General features: G+C 31.5%; 1 protein-coding gene across 2 annotated transcripts; it reads left to right on the plus strand.

The window, feature by feature from the left end:
• The first annotated feature begins 9,929 nt into the window (after window positions 1–9,929).
• On the plus strand, window positions 9,930–16,871 carry LOC146901770 (nucleobase-ascorbate transporter 6-like). Of its 2 annotated transcripts, none has more exons than XM_085736048.1 (15): window positions 9,930–10,212; window positions 10,322–10,440; window positions 11,571–11,668; window positions 11,835–12,011; window positions 12,240–12,340; window positions 12,610–12,685; window positions 12,777–12,836; window positions 12,971–13,155; window positions 13,952–14,048; window positions 14,979–15,065; window positions 15,184–15,242; window positions 15,342–15,433; window positions 15,828–15,905; window positions 16,015–16,175; window positions 16,365–16,871. In XM_085736048.1, exons 2-15 carry the CDS (start codon window positions 10,332–10,334, stop codon window positions 16,581–16,583), a joined length of 1,599 nt encoding a protein of 532 aa, XP_085592174.1. In that variant the 5' UTR covers window positions 9,930–10,212; window positions 10,322–10,331; the 3' UTR covers window positions 16,584–16,871. The 2 variants fall into 2 exon arrangements, with proteins under 2 accessions (XP_085592174.1, XP_085592173.1); XM_085736047.1 differs by having other exon boundaries at window positions 9,930–10,145.
• Window positions 16,872–19,608: the final 2,737 nt, after the last annotated feature.

Raw genomic sequence — 19,608 nt, forward strand, 5'->3', positions numbered from 1 at the left:
AAGAATGGGAATGGACAATGGTTCTATAAAAACTAGTCGAGATACCCGTGCTACAGCACGGGTAGCGCGGCTTCGCCGCGCTGTATGGCCGCGGCTCCGCTGCGTGTCGCGTCTCGGATGCACTTGGCAAAGTGATTTTTTTTGTCTATAGTGAAAAAATGTAAAGCATTTAAAGCATAATAATGTATATATTGATCGTTAGTAATAAAAAATTATAAAATAATTAAATTTTAATATGAACAATTATATATATTAGATTTTAGTATTGATGATATTAAAAAACCTAATAAATAAAAATAATCATAGTTTTTATTTACTAATATGTTTTGGTGTGAAAAATACTAATAAGCATCCCGTAAAAAATCATAATTAATTGATTATATAATATTGTTATCTTAAAATATATTTCATAAATAAACATATGCTAACATATTCCCGTAAAAAAATACAGTGAGATATATTTTTGTTAATATATAGTTCATACACTCATATATATTTTATCAATATATATAGTTCTCATTAGATTTCAGAAATAAGAATATACTAATATATTCCCGTAAAACAAACATATACTCATATATATTTTTATTAATATATAGTCCATACACCCACATATACTTTATTAATATTAATAAAACTTAGGCAGTCGCGGTATTTAAATAGAGATATTAAAAAATACTAATTTTTTTGAAAGATTAAAAAATACTAATTAAAACTGATCACTCGTTATAGTTACTAAAATGGGTCCCATGTTACAATTGTACACTCCAACGGGTTTTTTATTGATACATTTTTTAAAAAAACAATGGAAAAAATTGAAGTGTGGTTAATCATAGTATATTATAATTTTTTTGTTTGTTTTAGTATTGACGATATTAAAAAAAAATGAAAATACATTTCACAAATAAACATATACTAACATATTCCCGTATAAAAACATATAATGAGATATATTTTTATTAATATATAGTCCATACACTCATATATATTTATCAATATATAGTTCTCATTAGATTTCAGAAATAAGAACATACTAATATATTCCCGTAAAACAAATATATACTCACATATATATTTTTATTAATAAATAGTTCATACACCCACATATATTTTTTCAATATATTAATAAAACTTAGGCAGTCGCGGTGTTTAAATAGAGATATTAAAAAAATACTAACTAAAATTGATCACTCGTTGTAGTTACTAAAATGGGTCCCGTGTTACAATTGTACACTCCAATGATTTTTTTAGTGATACATTTTCAAAAAAAAAGGGAAAAAATTGAAGTATGATTAATCATAATATATTATAATATTGTTCTTGTTTTAGTATTGACAATATTAAAAAAGCTAATAAATGAAAATACATTTCATAAATAAATATATACTAACATATTCCCGTAAAAAAATATAGTGAGATATATTTTTGTTAATATATAGTTCATATACTCATTTGAATTTTATCAATATATAGTTCCCATTAAATTTCAGAAATAAGAATATATTAATATATTCCCATAAAACAAACATTACTCATATATTTTTATTAATATATAGTCCATACACCCACATATATTTTATTAATATATTAATAAAACCTAGGCAATCGTGGTGTTAAATTAGTGATATTAAAAAAATACTAATTAAAACTGATCACTCGTTGTAGTTATTAAAATGGGTATCGTGTTGCAATTGTACACTCCAACGGGTTTTTTAGGGATACATTTAAAAAAAACAACAGAAAAAATTGAAGTATGATTAATCATAGTATATTATAATATTGTTCATGTTTTAGTATTGACGATATGAAAAAAGCTAATAAATAAAAATAATCATAGATTTTATTTACTAATATGTTTGAGTGTGAAAAATATTAATATGCGTCCCGTGAAAAAACATAATTAACGTATTTTATAATAGTGTTATCGTAAAATACAAAATCGTATTCTGTTATAACAACAACACTTGTTAGGTTCCTCTAAAAAAAACTTGTTAGTAAAACTGAATTGAAAATTAGTAGAGAAAATGAAGTTGAAAATGAAGAGAGAAAATGAAAAATGAAGAAAGATGGTAAGAAAAAGATAAGATAGGAGAGTGAGATTGAGAGAGAAAAGTTTATTAAAATAAAGGTGAGAGAAAAGTTTATTATTAAATAAATATAGATGAAAGAGAAAAGTTTATTATTATAAATAAAGAAAGATGAAAGAGAAAAGTTTATTATTAAATAAAGAAATGTGAGAAAGTGGGATGAAAGAGAAAATTTTATTATTAAATAAAGATAGGTGAGAAAGTGAGTTTTAGTAAAGTGAGTTTTGATAGTAGATTTGACAAAAATAACCTTAAAGTTGTAAAGGAAAAAATTTGAAAGAAAATTAGGTACGAGTAGTTAAGTAACTTTGGTAGTACTTTGTTTTCATATATTGTTAGTAGATATAAAAATAAGGGTTAAAATATGTTTTTTATCCCAATAAATATATCAACTTTTTGTTTTAGTTCCTTTAAAGTTTTCCTTCAACTTTTAGTCTCCTTTTGGTCTCTATTTTAAAGTAAATTTGTGTATTTTTTAATGAAGTTGTGCATAAATGTGTATAATATTGTAAAAATCTCTCCTAAAAAGAATTAGAATTTTTTAACAAAACATAAATTAAATATGAATTTTTAACCACCAAAAATATGAAAATTCATTTAATTTATGTTTTGTTAAAAAATTCTAAATTTTTCTAGGAGAGATTCTTAAAATATTATAAATTTTTCTGCAAAATTTTATTCAAAAATATGGATTTTACATATGAGTTTACTTTAAAGGATGGACTAAAAGTGAAAATAAAAAAAATTAGGGACTAAAAGTTGAAGAAATTTTTTTAGAGGGACTAAAACAAAAAGTTGACATATTCATAGGGACCAAAAACATATCTAACCCTAAAAATAATTCACTGTCATAGTTACTTTTCTAGCCCTAAGATGAGTTGTTAACCAATTTGGATTTTAAATTCCGAACATCACAAAAAATAGGGTACGTTCTTTGTTTTTTTTTCTTCTTCTTAGATTTTAAAAATTCGAACATCCTTTAAATACCTTTATTTAAGTGAAAAACAGTTTGGATTATATAATCTGAATTGTATCAATATCATATGAGCTTGTTTGTAACGTGGATAGTCAGTTATATAACAATTTTAATATTCTTAACTATCATATTTCTATTTTAGGTCATTGTTAGCTATCCTTAGTCGAAAATCCATAAAATATAGTTTTCGGGCTACTTGGCCGTAGTGGTGAGTTGAAAAGGGATATAGATCAGACCATACAAACTAGTGATTATGAAAATCAAAAGAAATTTTGGTAAGAAAATGGTTAAATAAGTAGCGCACAAATCAATCCATCTTAAGAGTTGCAATAACTAACCCACCATGCGGGTGAGGTGGGAGACTTTGCATTTCAGAGGTGAACATCTGACGTCTTAATGTTGTTTCCACCTCATGTTGCAATTGTCGCAATTCCTATACTCCAATGGCCATAATACCCACAATCTCATCTCCCACCGTGCCCGTGGTATAAAACCATGCTTATAACATTAGCATTGAGAGGGTTTCACTAGTCGTGCATAGTAGAACTTGAAAGAATTCTAATCACAATTACATTGATGGGATGAGTGAGGTTTATAAAACACAGTGAGTCAATGGAAGAGGTGGTTAACTCTTAGAAAAGAGAGGACAAGTTAAGTTAAAGAACAAGATAAGGAGAAGTTAAGAAGATTGAAACATATAAAAACTAAATGGGAGTTTCAAAAATTTAATGCATGAGTAGTTAGAAAGTAATGTGATGTTAATTTTTCCCCTCAAATAATGAGTCGTCGATGAAAGTTTAAGAATTGGAAAATGAAAATAGTAGTAATGCAATATAAAAAGTATCACATCAGAAAAATTAATGATGTGGCACAAATGATATTATGTGGCAAAAAAAAAATGAGATGTCAAGGTAAAGCAAAAAATACTCCATGGAAAAGGAATTAATTAGTTGGAATGTATTACATATATGATAGGGGGTGTTAATAGTATCCCTTCCTTACAATCTTCAATTTATTGCATTCAACTTTTATAAGGCCTGATACAACACAGGTCGAATTCTGCTCTTTACGCAACAAAAATTGCTTGCTCCTAACTGATCCATATTGTCCTTGCGTGAGTTAACTCACGTTAAGTACTGTTTTTGAACAAAACTCAGCAGTTCATATTCACAGGACCATTTTTCTTTCCCTCCACCTCCAAAAACCTAAAAAGTGCGATTTTTTTGGTCAAAATCTTCATTCCAAATCATTGCAAATCGTTAGGAAGCAAGTTTCTACACTCATGAAGCATCAAATAACACATAATGTATCATGAAAACTCATTCGTTTTTGCTTGTTTTCCTGCAAGGTTCATCATTTTTTTTAGCTACAGTATAGGGCTTAGCGTGAGTTAACTCACGCAGTTGTCTGGGCTGCGTGACTTACCTCACGCAGAAAATTAACACTGGCGTGACTTAAGTCATGCTGAAGTGATGCTCAGTTTTTGAATTTTTGCGCCACTTTTTTTCCTTTCTTAGCTTGCTGCAGTATTCATATATGTTTTCCTTGATATTTTTTTATTCAATAGACATAGAGTGATATGGTTGAAAATGTGGCGGATGATGGCGTAGAACCAAAACTGGTTAAAATTGAAGCTTCCGGCAGTGTCAAACCAAATGTAGATGTCAAGTTTAAGGTCAAAATTCCCTTTCAAGCTCAAATTGGTCACAACCAATAAAAACCAAACCCGGTACCTACCGGTAACTTTGAAGAAAAACCTAAACCGGTACCTACTGGTGTTCATGGTATTGAAGTAAACACTGGGTCATTTTTTACAACAAATGAAAGATGGAGAGGTTGAGAAGAATTACTTGGTTGGGTTCGTCGACAAGCGGCAAGGGTCAAATTTACTATTTCTATAGATAAATCTAGTTTAATAAGGCCATACTTGACGATGCAATGTGAAAGGAGTGGTGAATACAAGCCACCTAAGACGAGGAATAAACCGAATCTTGAAGGCACAGCTCAAGGAAATGTGAATGTCCGTTTAGGTTGAAATGATTCTTTAAAAAAGAATACACAAGATTGGTGGATTGCAATTTCTTTATGCAGCCGTGAAAAGAGGGTTAGGTTCTTTATAAACCCCACTGACAAGTTGGACGAGTTGAAGGCAAAACTTGACGGATACTTTGTCCATATTGGTGCAAATCAAAGAACATTTGATGTAATAGTAAATGAGTCAAGCGTGGACTTGGGGGAGGATAAGGAAGAGGACTTTTGGAAGACCGTGTATTTTCCACAACTTCTCGAAGATGATAGCGACGTTGCTTACATGTTTAGCGTGAGGGTTGAAAATAACACTTTACATCTTTATGTCCGATCCGTTGAAGTGTAATATTTATTAACGTGTAATAGTGTAATTTGTTCGAATTTGTGTCAATATTGTTGAATTTTAATGAATTTGTGTTTGTGTAATTTAACAATGAATTTGTGTAATTTTGACTGTTTATGTGAGATTATGTGATTTTCGAAATTTAAGGACGAATTGGTATAATTTGGATCGTTTACGTGTCATTAAGTGTGTTGTTGTGGTTGAAGCAGTATGTGTTTGTGCTCAGACGAGGTGTGTCGGCGTTGGTCTCGATTTTGGACTTGTCGAAAGAACAAGTCGCTGCGCAATTGAATAAACTGACATGATGTCAAAAACCACTCACAATTGGCATGGTTAAAGAAAATTGTTAGGTTGAAATTGAGTAAATTAGCATTCTTTGAGTATCTTGACATGAAAGAATTCAACTGGGTTGCCATGAATTGGCCACAAAACGTGAGTATTAGAACAAAAGGCTCCATTTACGCAGAACAAGATCAGTGACATAAACCTGACTTTTCACTTTTTACTATCCTGTGTTTTGTAGTTGTTGCGAGAAAATAGAGAAGTGTTTGATCTGGACCGTGTAATTGATTGGATGGATGAGACTTTTCTGACTGCATGACTGCATGGATTCAACGACTGCAGTGAATCCGAATCCGTTTTCATGATACTCGTTAGCAATACTATTATTTATAGGGTCATGCTAACTAGTGCCCTCATGACACTAATTAAGGATGTCAAAAATAGAAAATTTCCATTAAAAACAACAACTTTTTTACTTTCATAAAGTTAAATATTTCACCTATCACCAATTTTCAATGCAAAATTTTTATATTAATCTTCTTAACTAGTGCATTTAGGACACTAGTTAGCATTTTCCTTCTTTATACAATCGCTCTTGATTCAATATACCAATCTTCCCAAATAACCCAACACTTGTATATATGCATATATTTTGTCACCTCATAATATTACGCCAAGCTCCGTCAAACAACCAACTAGCTATTACTTATATTTGAAGAGTTTGTCTAACATATGCAACATTGCACATGATAAAACAACTATAGCAGTAATTTTTTTTGGAAAACAACAATTTTTTATTCAAAAGTTTTATATTTAATATTAAATGTACAAGTTATAATACAAAATTTCTATTTTAAACTTCTTAACAAGTGCAAATTTGCACATGATAGAAAAACTCATATTTAAATAAAAAAAACTGATTTAATTGAAATGGTTATAATTTTTCAAATAATAAATTTTTTTGGTTTGTTGAAATGGAACTCTCAACCTAAACTTTTTTTTTTAATTTATAATTCGAAAGTAATGAAAAGTAAGTCGCACTCAGTTTAGATTTGTCATCGATATCTTCTGGTTTGAAGTTTGAATACTAGTGACATGTGGAGTTTTTTCCCCCCTTTTTTTTTACTAATATAACATGTATTATGTATAGTTTTTTTTTTTGTTGAAGGAATAATATTATGTATAGTCTTTTGTTGAAGGAATGTCCAGATATATAAAACAATTGATTACGTCAACAAAAATCAAGTATAGATAATGTATGCAATGGGAAGGAAGGTGGAATACGCAAACACTGTATAATTGAGGTGGGGGTATTCGTATTTTGAATTAAAATTTCCATTTATTACTTGATGATAGTGACACGGTGTGTATTGTTTGAAAATTTGAAATGCTAAAGTCTGAAATGGTGTACTTTTTGCAGCTGTGAAATCCTTAATTCAAAAATTGTTGGGTATGAAAGGGAAAATATATAAATAATTTGAACATAAGAAATTTATAAATTAATGGAGTTATGCAAATGGGGAAAAAGCATATGCATGTGCATAAAGTTCTCCTTGATCATCACATGGAGAGACTGAGAACTTGGAGTGTGAATTATTTGACCTAATGCATGGATGGGTCATGATAAGTGAGAGTGATAGCAACATTCACGTTTTGGGAGTGTGTCCAATGTCCATTGTCTTGTGTCTCTCTTGGCCTAACACTAACCTTTATTTTCTCCTGCCCACAAAAACAAAGTATTCTCAAATCTTATTCAAAAAAAAAAAAAAGTATTCTCAAATCTCAATCATTCTCTTTCAACCAAAAAATAATAATCCCCAATCATTTTTTTATCACAAAATTCTCAATCATTCTTACGTACGCAGTGGACATTTCCACCGTCGCCTCCATTTCTTGGCTCACACGTGCTATTAATTCTTTTTTACACAATCAATTTTCTATTGATTAAAGGAAAATTGGTATCCATAACTAGTATGTTACTTCTCTCTAAAAAAAAAAAAACTAATAAGTTGCCGTTACAAGTATGTTCATCTAAGACTTGATGATACCAATCTGGTTTAGAAAAGACTAGCATCAAGTCTTGTTGGACACCTCAAGTAGTTTGGTTCATCGAAAGGCTTAAAGAGGTGTTTAAGTTTGTTTGGTACAAGTGGTATAGCCAAGAAGGTTTTGCAGGAGTCACCCTAATAGAATTTTTAATAATCAATGTTTGATCATCATAGTGTAAAAGTCCTTCGGTGTTTGAAGGCAAATCTTTCGGAGTGAAGGGACTAACATAAAAACCATGTTAAGTTGTAAACCAATATAAAAATATTTGTGCGATCTTCTCATTCATGTCACTTTATCATTCATGTCATTCAAAAGAGAAAGAATGACTTTCAAAATGATTTGTGAAATATTTTTAACCTGAACACAATTCAACTTCATTCCTGTGTTCCCTTGCACCTTCAATTTTGTCGGAATCGTCGTGAATTCAACCATGAATTAAATTGATTATAGGGATGTAAAATTGATTGATATGATGTTCTCAAGTAGAAGTAGTTTTGTCTCTATAAGTTAAATAGAATTGGGAGATTTTTCATATAGATTGAGACTTAAACATATGATCTTAATATTCATATCCTAAAATAAAAATCTTACCATCCACGGATACGATGGACTTGTCTAAAACGCTCTCTTCTTATTTTTTTTTTTTTTTACGCATCTTATTAAATTAACGAGCACCCGAAACTTGAGTATTTAAAGCTCCTCACGTGGAGAAAAACAAATTGCATCGTTGTTTCAACATCAAGCCGTTATTACACTCCTTGCAGGCTGCAGTTGTTGAACATTTTCTTTTGTGATTTTAAAGCGTGCTTCCAATCTTTTCAAGGAGGTCTCATCTATTTGCACCATATATATACATAGTGAGGGAGGAAAGTAGGAAGAAGGAAAACAACAAATGTGATAGTTAATGCTTGTAAAAAATGACAATTAATGTATTTTTTTTTTTTACCATATATATGTCCAAATTAACATTAATGTCAACAAATTGGTTTTCTAGTAACTCAATGTCAAACACCAAGTAAAGTAAAGGTTGATTGATTAAGCTCAAGCTGATTTTGAGTACTTTCATTCATTTACACAGTGGCGTTTGGACAAGTCACAAGGTTACAGCTGCTAGCTATTTTGAAGCTGTTTTCAACCTCGTCTCTCACACTTGACTGCTTGAAAAAGTATACGTACGTACGTACCAGTATTAATTAATTTACCTTAATCTAATTCATTTAGGCTATGTTTGGATGGTGTGAGGAAAGAAAGTAAAAGGAAAGATTGATTAAGGAATGAAAGTGAATAGAAAGTAAAGGGAAAGTAAGATGATTTTTAGGTTGTTTGGAATAAGTGAAAAAGTGAAAGGAAAGAAAGATGTATATTTAGTAAATGACATAAATATCCTTATGATAAAATGAGTTATGAATTTATTATTTATTAAATATAATATATTCATATTTACATATTAAAAAAATAAAAATTGATATGTTAATACATACATGAAAATGAATATTTAATGGTAGATGTGTCATATAAATTTTAATAGGTATACTGTTTAGGCAGCCTGCTATTTAACATATATAATATTATCGTAAAAAATATATATATATATATAATATTATTCATGTTTATTCAAAGGGTTATTTATGTCATTTCAAACAAAATTGGTTTCTTCTCCACCTTTCCATCCAATCTAGCGAGGAAAGGTTTTAGCTGTGGGTCCCAGTCCAAAACATTCTTTCCTCTCCTCTTGTTGGTAGTTCCAAACCATGGAAAGTGGATCCATCCACCCACTTTCTTTCCCTCTTTCAATCTTTCCATTGAACCAAACACTGCCTTATTGTCGGTATACAATTCCAATTGGTATCCAACAACCATCACCGTCATCCCACGAGCCTTGCTTTTTTCTCTCTCTCTTTTTCTACCCAAACCGAACAAATAAATAAATCATAATAAATATGAAAATGTTGGCTGAAAGTTAATAATTAGAGTAAATAATAGATGGATATAGATATAGACGAATTTTATTTGAGTAGAGATAATAATTGAAAAAATTAAACGTGAAAGGATAGATTTCCTAATATAATAACTCGTGTAGTTTCCTTCAGCTAGAAAGAGAAAATAAATTATTCTAATTTTTGGTAGAAAGATAATAAAGTGAAGTAGGAGAAGAGAGAGAGATAGAACATTGAGCTCATTCCATATCTGTGTACTCTAGACTCACTCACTCCTTTATCGTTTTTGAGTCTGCTTTACTTCACACACTCCCCTAGAGCTACAATACCACCACCTTCTGAGTTGTCTTTCACTCAGAAAAAAAACATTTTCATTTCTCATATATGTTTCTGACTTTACACAGTTCATTGATTTCACTAGCTGAAACAAACATCGTTAAAAGGTACTACTTTTTCCTTTTCTCTGTTAAACTTTGCAATTATTGTCATTCTTACTTTGCAAAACCAAAAGTAAATGCTACTCTCTCAAAACATCCTAATTTTTCTTGTTTTTTTCTTAGGAGAATTGTTAATTTGTGGTTGGTATGAGATTTGTGTTTTGATTAATTGATTGTTACAGTTAGGAAGAAATGGCAGGAGGTGGAGCTCCGGCGCCGAAAGCAGATGAACCACAACCGCATCCACCGAAGGATCAGCTTCCAAATGTTTCTTACTGCATAACAAGTCCTCCACCTTGGCGTGAGTTACTTTACATTCTCTTTTTTCAACTCTTTAATTTACTTTGAACCTGATTCTTAAAATTTTAGCCATAGATATATTGGAATATGGCATATTTTAAAGCAATATGTATTTTTTTATGCTAACTTTTTATCCAATTGTTTAAAGTGTCTTTCTATAAACTCTTTCCTGGTGTAGTTTGAGAAAAATATTCAATTTAAATAAAATAAAATTAAATTAAAACTAACCATTCTTGCATGTTATTCTAATTCTATACTTAGCAAGGCATGTGGAGGAAATAAGAAGAAAAATAAAAGGAAAAAAAATAAAAATATTCCTTCAGCGATTAAGTCATGAGTCTTGCTTGATAATTTTTCTTTTTGGTCTTGAGCGCTTCCTTTCCTAAGTGAAATGGCGCTGGTTAATTTGGACTCTGGTTTTTAGTTGAGAGAAGTAAAGTCTGACCAATAATTATTTTAGGAAGACATTGAACTTAGTACACCTGACTGATACTTGACCGGAGATAAGTGAAGTGTGACTAAGATTTATAAACTTTTTTTTCGAAGTAATAATTGCCGTGTTTGTATGAAGGACTTGGTTTCTGGTTGTGTGATTGTGATAGTCAATGAGTTCTTACTTTGCATGTGATTGGAAGTTGGAACCAATTTTGAGCCCTATTTTCAATTTATTGATTTCCTTTTGAACTTCTTGTTTTGGCTCTTTTAGCTATGTTGTAATTCTACATACATATGGATTCTCTTCCTAGTTATTTTCATATTAGGGATTTAGGGTCACAAATCATTTCCATGCTACTTTTATTCTGATTTAATCGTTTACAAACAAACATTTTACTGGTTAATTATAAGGTTTTTTTCAAAAGAAACATTATGTCATATTGTTGAATTTGGAACATTATATAACAACAATGTTGAGGCAATGCAGTCGACAGCTTTTGATTGGAAAAATAGTTTGAATAGTTTAAATTCAATACCATTACCATATCCTGTCATCAATATCATGATAAATAGTTTGAATTTTAAGAATCAACCTCTTTCTTTCTCGGGATCTAGGTTGTTGTAGATATGACTGATACATCTGGTTTTCTTTTCCTTATTAAATTTGATGTAAAATTTGGGGGCATTTTGATGCAGCTGAGGCCATACTTCTTGGTTTCCAACATTATCTTGTGATGCTGGGTACAACCGTGTTAATTCCTACTTCTCTTGTTCCCCAGATGGGAGGTGGCAATGTAAGCATTAACAAATTAAATTAATATTCTTAAGGAAACAGTAATTGATAATTTTGAGAGAGATATTTGTATTTGACCTCTTGATTAAAGTTGCACTTTTGTCCTAGCCAAAAATATTATTATTTTTAAACAAGAGGAGAATTACAAGTCCATGTTTTTTTTGCAGGAGGAGAAAGCAAAAGTTATCCAAACACTACTCTTTGTGGCTGGAATCAACACATTGGTGCAAACGTTGTTTGGAAGCCGATTGCCCGCAGTAATCGGAGGCTCTTATACCTTCGTTCCAGCAACAATATCGATCATTCTTGCTGGTCGATTCAATGACGAGCCGGATCCTATAGAGGTATTGTATGAGAACATTTCTTCCTATGAATTGTGCAAAGTTGATTGTATTGTAATGAAATCCGCCATAATCTGAACAGAGAGCATAAATTTAATTTAACAAGCAGAATATGACATTAGATTCTGGTGCTAAATAAATGTTGGATCCCTATTTTTATTTTTTGGGCATATGAACTGTTTGATCACTAATTTCACCTGCTTTTTTTGCTTCATTCTTCTCTTTATACAGAAATTTAAGAAGATAATGCGGGCAACCCAAGGCGCTCTAATTGTCGCTTCAACCCTTCAAATAGTATTAGGGTTTAGCGGTCTTTGGCGAAATGTTGCAAGGTTGGTCTCAAGTTTAAGTGGCTGTGTTATTACTTTCTTGGTCTTCATATATGTGGCTTGAACATGTCCAAAGTGGAGCATAAGAAAGATTTATGAAATGTCCTATTTCTGATGATTGAATTTCATATTTTACTGATATTTATGTGTGATTTGTGATATGAAATATGCAACTAGTTAATCTTCAGAAACTGAAAATATTAAATTAACTTGATGTTCTTGTGATTGAGCATAATATTCCCAAATGATGCAAGCTCAACTTCTTTCTTCAGGTTCTTAAGTCCACTCTCAGCAGTTCCTTTGGTATCTCTTGTTGGTTTTGGGCTGTATGAGTTAGGCTTTCCTGGGGTAAGCCTTATGCTGCATATTTAAATTGACTGCGTGCATTGTTAATTGATAAAAAATAATAATTCAATTTTAATACCTGGATTTGGTGTAGGTTGCTAAGTGTGTAGAGATTGGATTGCCAGAGCTTGTATTGCTAGTATTTGTTTCACAGGTACATATTTTTGTAGTGTCAGAAACCCAGTATCTATGTTTCAAATAAGCATCTCCGTTCATGTTTCTATATCTTTCTAGCATTGGTTTCTGTGGAACAAGATTTGTTAACAATGGTTGATGGTTGTCATGCAGTTTGTACCCCATGTGCTCCATTCAGGAAAACATGTCTTCGACCGTTTTTCTGTTTTGTTCACGGTTGCAATTGTGTGGTTATATGCTTTTATTCTCACTGTTGGAGGGGCCTATAACCACGTTAAACGTACAACGCAGATGACCTGCCGCACTGATAGTTCAGGCCTAATAGATGCTGCTCCATGGTGAGTTGTGGATTTCATAATTCGTTGACTATTTAGAACTACATGGTTTTCTTCTTTGACAACTGATTATTTGAAAATAACCCAGTGTCCTTAAGTTGTGGTGCACTCACTATAAGTTTATAACATTGTATCATTTAAATTTTTTAACATTTTATATTTATCCGATTACTTCATAAAACTTAAAAATGACGCATTTTGTCATAGGGTGTTATGGGGGATTCATTCATTGAATTCCATATTAGTATCATCAGTGATGCTTTATGGAGTTGAGAATTGGAGAATATGCACTATGACTGATAATATCAAAATGATACAATGTATCACCGAGAAATGCTCCTAACACGCTTTTTTAAAAAACATTCGTCAACATATTCTTTATAATTTGTTCATTTTTATAAAATGGTTAAAGGATAATCTTGACTTGTTAAAAAATGGACAATTGTGAAGCATGTATTAGTGTTATTAAATAGTAGCTATAGTGACAGTCTAACCTAGCAGAATTTGAAAAAACAACTATTATTTGCAATCTGCGAGCATTTATAGAAGCACAATAGCATTTATAGTGTCAGTCTAACCTAGCAGAATTTGAAAAAACAACTATTATTTGTGAAGCATGTATTATGCAATTTGCAATCGAGAATGCTGGTCTGTAATAAATGTGTGTTGTTAGCCTTCCTTATTGTTGTAATTCTTGAACCTTAGAGCATGGACACAACAGAGTTGATATTCATAAAGCAAAATTTAATTGCATCCTTGAGATATTAGTTTCTTATTCATTGGGATTTTGGATTTGCAGGATACGAGTTCCGTATCCATTTCAATGGGGTGCCCCTTCATTTGATGCAGGCGAAGCCTTTGCCATGATGATGACATCCTTTGTTGCTCTAGTAGAGGTAATTCCTTTATTTGGATATTTTTAATTTCTTTTAAAGTTTTTTTTTTTTTTTTTTTTTTTTGACAAATTTCTTTTGAAGTTGATAAGAGTTCCTATTTTAGTTAATAATGAGCAATTTCCTTCCTATGCAATACTTATTTTATTAATTTCTATATTCATAATTATTTTTGCTCTTATGAATATGTTATCAGGGTGCATTGCAGCAAGACATCTAGGATTGTTGTTTTTGTTTTGTAGACAACTGACTTTAGTGAAATGGTCATGCTTCTCAAAAACAAATTTTTTGAAATCTGGTACCTTAGCATCATGGCTGATTATTTTTTTGTTTAGAAAAATCTAGGGCTGAAGTCAGGTTTTTAGTCCTGGAAAGTTTTATCAGTACTTTGGTGTTTGTAAAGAACGGCTGAATTTGTTTCTTAAACGGCAATTGCAACACGGGAACAATATTGATAACTTTAATCGATATAATGGCTTAGTAAGAGAAAATGACCTTCCAACTTGAAAATGATAATGATTACAACACTAAATCATCAAAATTCAAGTTGGGGATAGTGGAGGGTATATTAATTTATGGTTGGGGAGGATAATATGATGTAACTATACCAAATAGAGGAATACTGATCTAAATTACTTTTTTAGTTATGGACAATATTTTACCAGTGTAATAGCTTTAATGTAATAGCTTTAATGTTTTGTGAAGAAAAATTCACTCGAGGGATATCATTAATTAATTTGTACTACTAAAATTTGGCCCGACACATGGTAGTGTTACTGTGTGCATGATGACATTCTGAGATTATCTGGCTTGTATACTTGTGTTTTAACCGATTATTCGTGTTATGAATATATGCTTATGTGCATTTTCATTGAATTATACTGCCTCACTAGAATTAAGTTTTTATAACTTATGTTAATTTGTTACATGCAGTCTAGTGGAGCTTTTATTGCTGTTTATCGGTTCGCAAGTGCAACACCATTACCACCATCCATTCTTAGTCGGGGTATTGGTTGGCAGGTACAGAAGTAGCAAGTACTTTTGAATTTAAACATCCACAAATAAATGCATTTATACACATTAAAAGTTTAAAGTCGACACTGATAATACTGAAAACTGTACATTTTATCTGTGTCAGGGTGTCGGCATTCTGTTATCAGGATTGTTTGGAACTGGCATTGGATCTTCTGTATCTGTGTAAGAATCTAATCATTATGTTTGTATACCCAACTTTAATTAAAGAAGATGAACATCCTTGTTGACTCCAGAAAGGTGTTTGTTTTTGTTTCCTTATAGTGAAAATGCTGGTCTTTTGGCTTTGACACGCGTCGGCAGTCGAAGAGTGGTTCAAATATCCGCAGGGTTTATGATTTTCTTTTCGATACTAGGTGAGTTGAAAAATGCAACGTGTTAGAAACCACATGATCATAGAGATTTTGATGAATCTCATACGTGCAATAAACTTGAGAGTATGATAGAAAGGAAAATTCCCTAGAATATTTCATATTGATAAAAGATAGTAAATGAGTTCATGAGAAGCTCTATATATAGAGCCTGGGGGAAATTAACTAACTACCTACCTAATAAAAGACTATAACTAACCAACTCGTACTTATTCATGAGAAGCTCTATATATAGAGCCTGGGGGAAATTAACTAACTACCTACCTGATAAAAGACTATAACTAACCAACTCTATATTAACTTCTATATTCTATACAATGTTTGTAACCAAGTACGCATCTTTCCTTCAACACTTACTATTTTTTCTTTTACTGTGTAGGAAAATTTGGAGCAGTATTTGCTTCCATTCCCCCTCCCATTGTCGCTGCACTATACTGCTTGTTCTTTGCTTATGTCGGTATGTTGATTTAAGATATAATAATAACCACAAGCCATTCATGCTTTTGATTTACTTTGATGCTTACAATAAACAGCATGTAACTTTCCACTTTTAATATCATTTGTAGGCTCGGGAGGTCTAAGTTTTCTTCAATTCTGCAACCTCAATAGTTTTAGGACCAAGTTTGTATTAGGCTTCTCCATCTTCTTGGGTTTATCTATCCCACAGTACTTCAACGAGTACACAGCAATAAATGGTTTTGGTCCAGTTCACACCGGAGCAAGATGGGTATGGCTCTATAGTTATCTATTCTTTTTTTTTGACAAGATGGTTATCTATTCTATCATCTACTTATTTTTCTATTACTATTTACATCCCCATGTGCCCTGTGTCATATTCACAAGCCTTGAGTTTCTTGTCATGTACGTTTTATGCATATTGGTTACAAACATTTTGAATCTTTGATGCACCTTGCAGTTCAATGATATAGTAAATGTGCCGTTCCAATCAAAAGCTTTCGTTGCTGGAGTTGTTGCATATTTCTTGGATAACACACTACATAAGAAAGAATCTGCTATTCGGAAAGACAGAGGAAAGCATTGGTGGGATAAGTACAGGTCCTTTAAGACTGACACAAGAAGTGAAGAGTTTTATTCCCTGCCTTTCAATCTAAATAAATACTTCCCATCTGTGTAACTTAGGTGGTTAATTTAATCAAATATTGCACTTCACAAGAGTCTCTAAAATGTCAGTGATTTGATCTTGTTCTAAAATGAAGTTGGATCTTTCTACATGATATAGTTATATCAAGTTCTCTCTCACGTGCTATAGAATAGTATGTTTTATAATGTAACAAAAAACATTTGTTTCATTGTTTTTCATTCTGTAAATGCTGACCTGGGAATTGAATTCACCGTATTAGAGTATGCTTTATCTATCATTCATTTAAATATTAGATTACCAGTCATCTTGTTTACCTTGGAATCGCTCTTTGCTTCATACCAGTGTAATTTTTTTTCTCACATCCTTTAACAGTCTTGATTGATACTTATTTATACTTAAACTTTATATTGTTAGTAAACTTATAATTACTATAGTAAAAGATTATTGTTAGTAACTTAATATTTATACTTAAACTTTATATTGTTAGTAAACTTATAATTACTATAGTAAAAGATTATTATCTACACAAATTTATTAGATTATTAGATAGTTTTATTACCTTCCTACATATTATATACTTTTTTGATTAAAAATGAATTGAATTAAGATCCAATGTGGATCAAGTCAGATATAATTAGGCCCACTAAAAGATATCTTCTATCCGCACCCCTTCTTAGCTACCAAGAGCAAACTTTGCCAGGAAATGCTGTCCTTGCAGCAAATATCTTTGGCAAAAATGGATTTGGTACTCTAGTAGAGCAATTGTCTCAATTGTTTGTTGTGCTAAGACTCTTCTTCTTTTCCTTGCAACCGTGTGGATTCGAACTTACCTTGATACTACACGGTTAAACGCTTACCACCTCAGTACCATGATACTACACGGTTAAACTCTTACCACCGAGATAACACTTCAGTGTAGTATACATTGTATTATTTCATTCATAAGTCAATACTAGTACAGATGTCACCTTCCATTTCTAGTGGTTATTGTTTATTACCTTGCATTTTAATCTCCATCTGTACCTCTATTCTATCACTATCCCTTTGCAAATTTATAGTACTTTCTTGGGAAAAATAAGTGCGCTACCCTTCTTAGACCTCTACACTCAGAAAGTGGAATTTCCCTTGTGTTTCTTACATTTATTTTTCTGTTAAGTCCATTCCAATTGTTTCTACCTGTCATACTACTGCTGTCCAACTATGTTACTCAAGTATAGGAAAACTGTTACCTTTACCTATCTGAACCAAGAAAAACGAATTTGGATTCCTTGCGGTAAGAGAATCTAGATATATTGGTGGCCGTTTGATTAATATCGGAAGATCTAAAAAGTTGTATATTATGATTTTTATTTTATATAATTCAAGATATCGAGCTTGAACCTAAATCTTCTGACCTTGATTGAACGGCTGACAATGTGTCAAATATGTGAATGTGAGAAATGTTGACGGGATATGCTGACACGGAAGCCAAATCCAAAAAAACTTGGTGCTGCCATCAATATCTTTGTTAAAATGATTAAGCACATTCTTAGAATCAAAAGCAAAGTCCACATTGTCTAATCTTAAATCATAAACCCATTCGAGGACATTAAGGGTATGTTTGGAACTGCAGAAACAATAAGGAAAGAAAGCAAAGAGGAAAGAAAGGTTGTAGAAAAACATTCTTTCCCTTGCATGGTTGCATTGTGAGAGTGGAAAGAAAGTTTAATTTTGATGGGGCCCACGTGCTAAAACTTTCTGCTCATGGCAGCGAAGAAAGTTGGGTGACTAGTTTGCAAGTTGTAAAATTACAAAATAGCCATCAGTTGAAATTAAAAAATTACAGTGGCATGTGCTTGTTGTCCCTTCATTAATTTGCTTGTCACGACTCACATGCTTCTTCAAATTTCTATTATTTATAAATAATTTATATACAGTACACTACCGTAAATAAAATTTATTATTAGTTTTTTATTTATATATGTTACTTTATATAATATCACACCAACCAAAAAAATATAACATCAATTTTCAATGTAGGGGTATTTATGTCATTTAAAAAATATAGATGCATCTTTCCTTTACCATTCTTTCCACTTTCTTTTATACCAAACAACTAAATAATCATCTCACTTTCCACTCACTTTCTATTCACTTTCATTCCTTAAACATTCTTTCCTCTTACTTTCTTTCCTTAAACTTTCTCTTCCCTTCCAAACAAAGCCTAAAAGACCCAAAGCTTCCCTACATCTACGTAACAAAGAGGTGAAAACCACAAAGTTTTGATTAGAGCGAAAGTACCTTCGTCAACACGAATACACATCCTAATCCCAACTTGATATTTTTGCATGAAGAAGAAAGCATCAACATTACACTTGAACCTTCCCCTATTCGATTTCTGCCACCAAACATCTGTCTGACGCGATCCTGTTCGGCTTGAGCTCGCGGTAGCGGTAGCAAAATTTGCAGCTTCCGAATGACTGTTTGACTGGCAACGGGATGTGACTCATGTGAGGCAACTGGCCACATTCTAATCTTCAAGCAAATTCACTTCTCTATCCAAGATTTGCACACTAGTTTCAATCATATTATGCCATAATTTCATATTTCTATGCTTCCTTTTTATTTGCATTAAGCTGAGCAATTGCTGAGATAATTGCTGCAACGATGAAAATATAGCCGCAACTGCACTTTATGCTCTAAGAAGCGCTCATTCCATAATCTGCTAGCGGATGGCTAATGGGCATACAAAAAATATATGGACTATATCTTCATAATTAGCATCACAATTTACACAATTAGATGCACATTGTATTGTATTAGTAAATTATTATTTGTGTATAAATATATTTTATTTTGACTAAATATTTTATATTGATTATTATATTCAAAGAGAAATTAGCAGTATTTTGATTGGGGTTATGTTTGAAATAAATAAATTATAAATGCACCTAGTAATTTCAAAGAGTGCTTATATATAAAAGACATTTTCTTTCTGTTGAAGGTGATTATAATCAAGGAAAAATGGAGTAGTATGTATTTATTAGCATATGTAAATGTCGGTGTAATAGTTCTGTGA

Source organism: Medicago sativa, chromosome 8, assembly GCF_051527215.1.
Source record: "Medicago sativa cultivar Bolivia chromosome 8, Bolivia_mono, whole genome shotgun sequence".
NCBI lineage: Eukaryota > Viridiplantae > Streptophyta > Magnoliopsida > Fabales > Fabaceae > Medicago > Medicago sativa.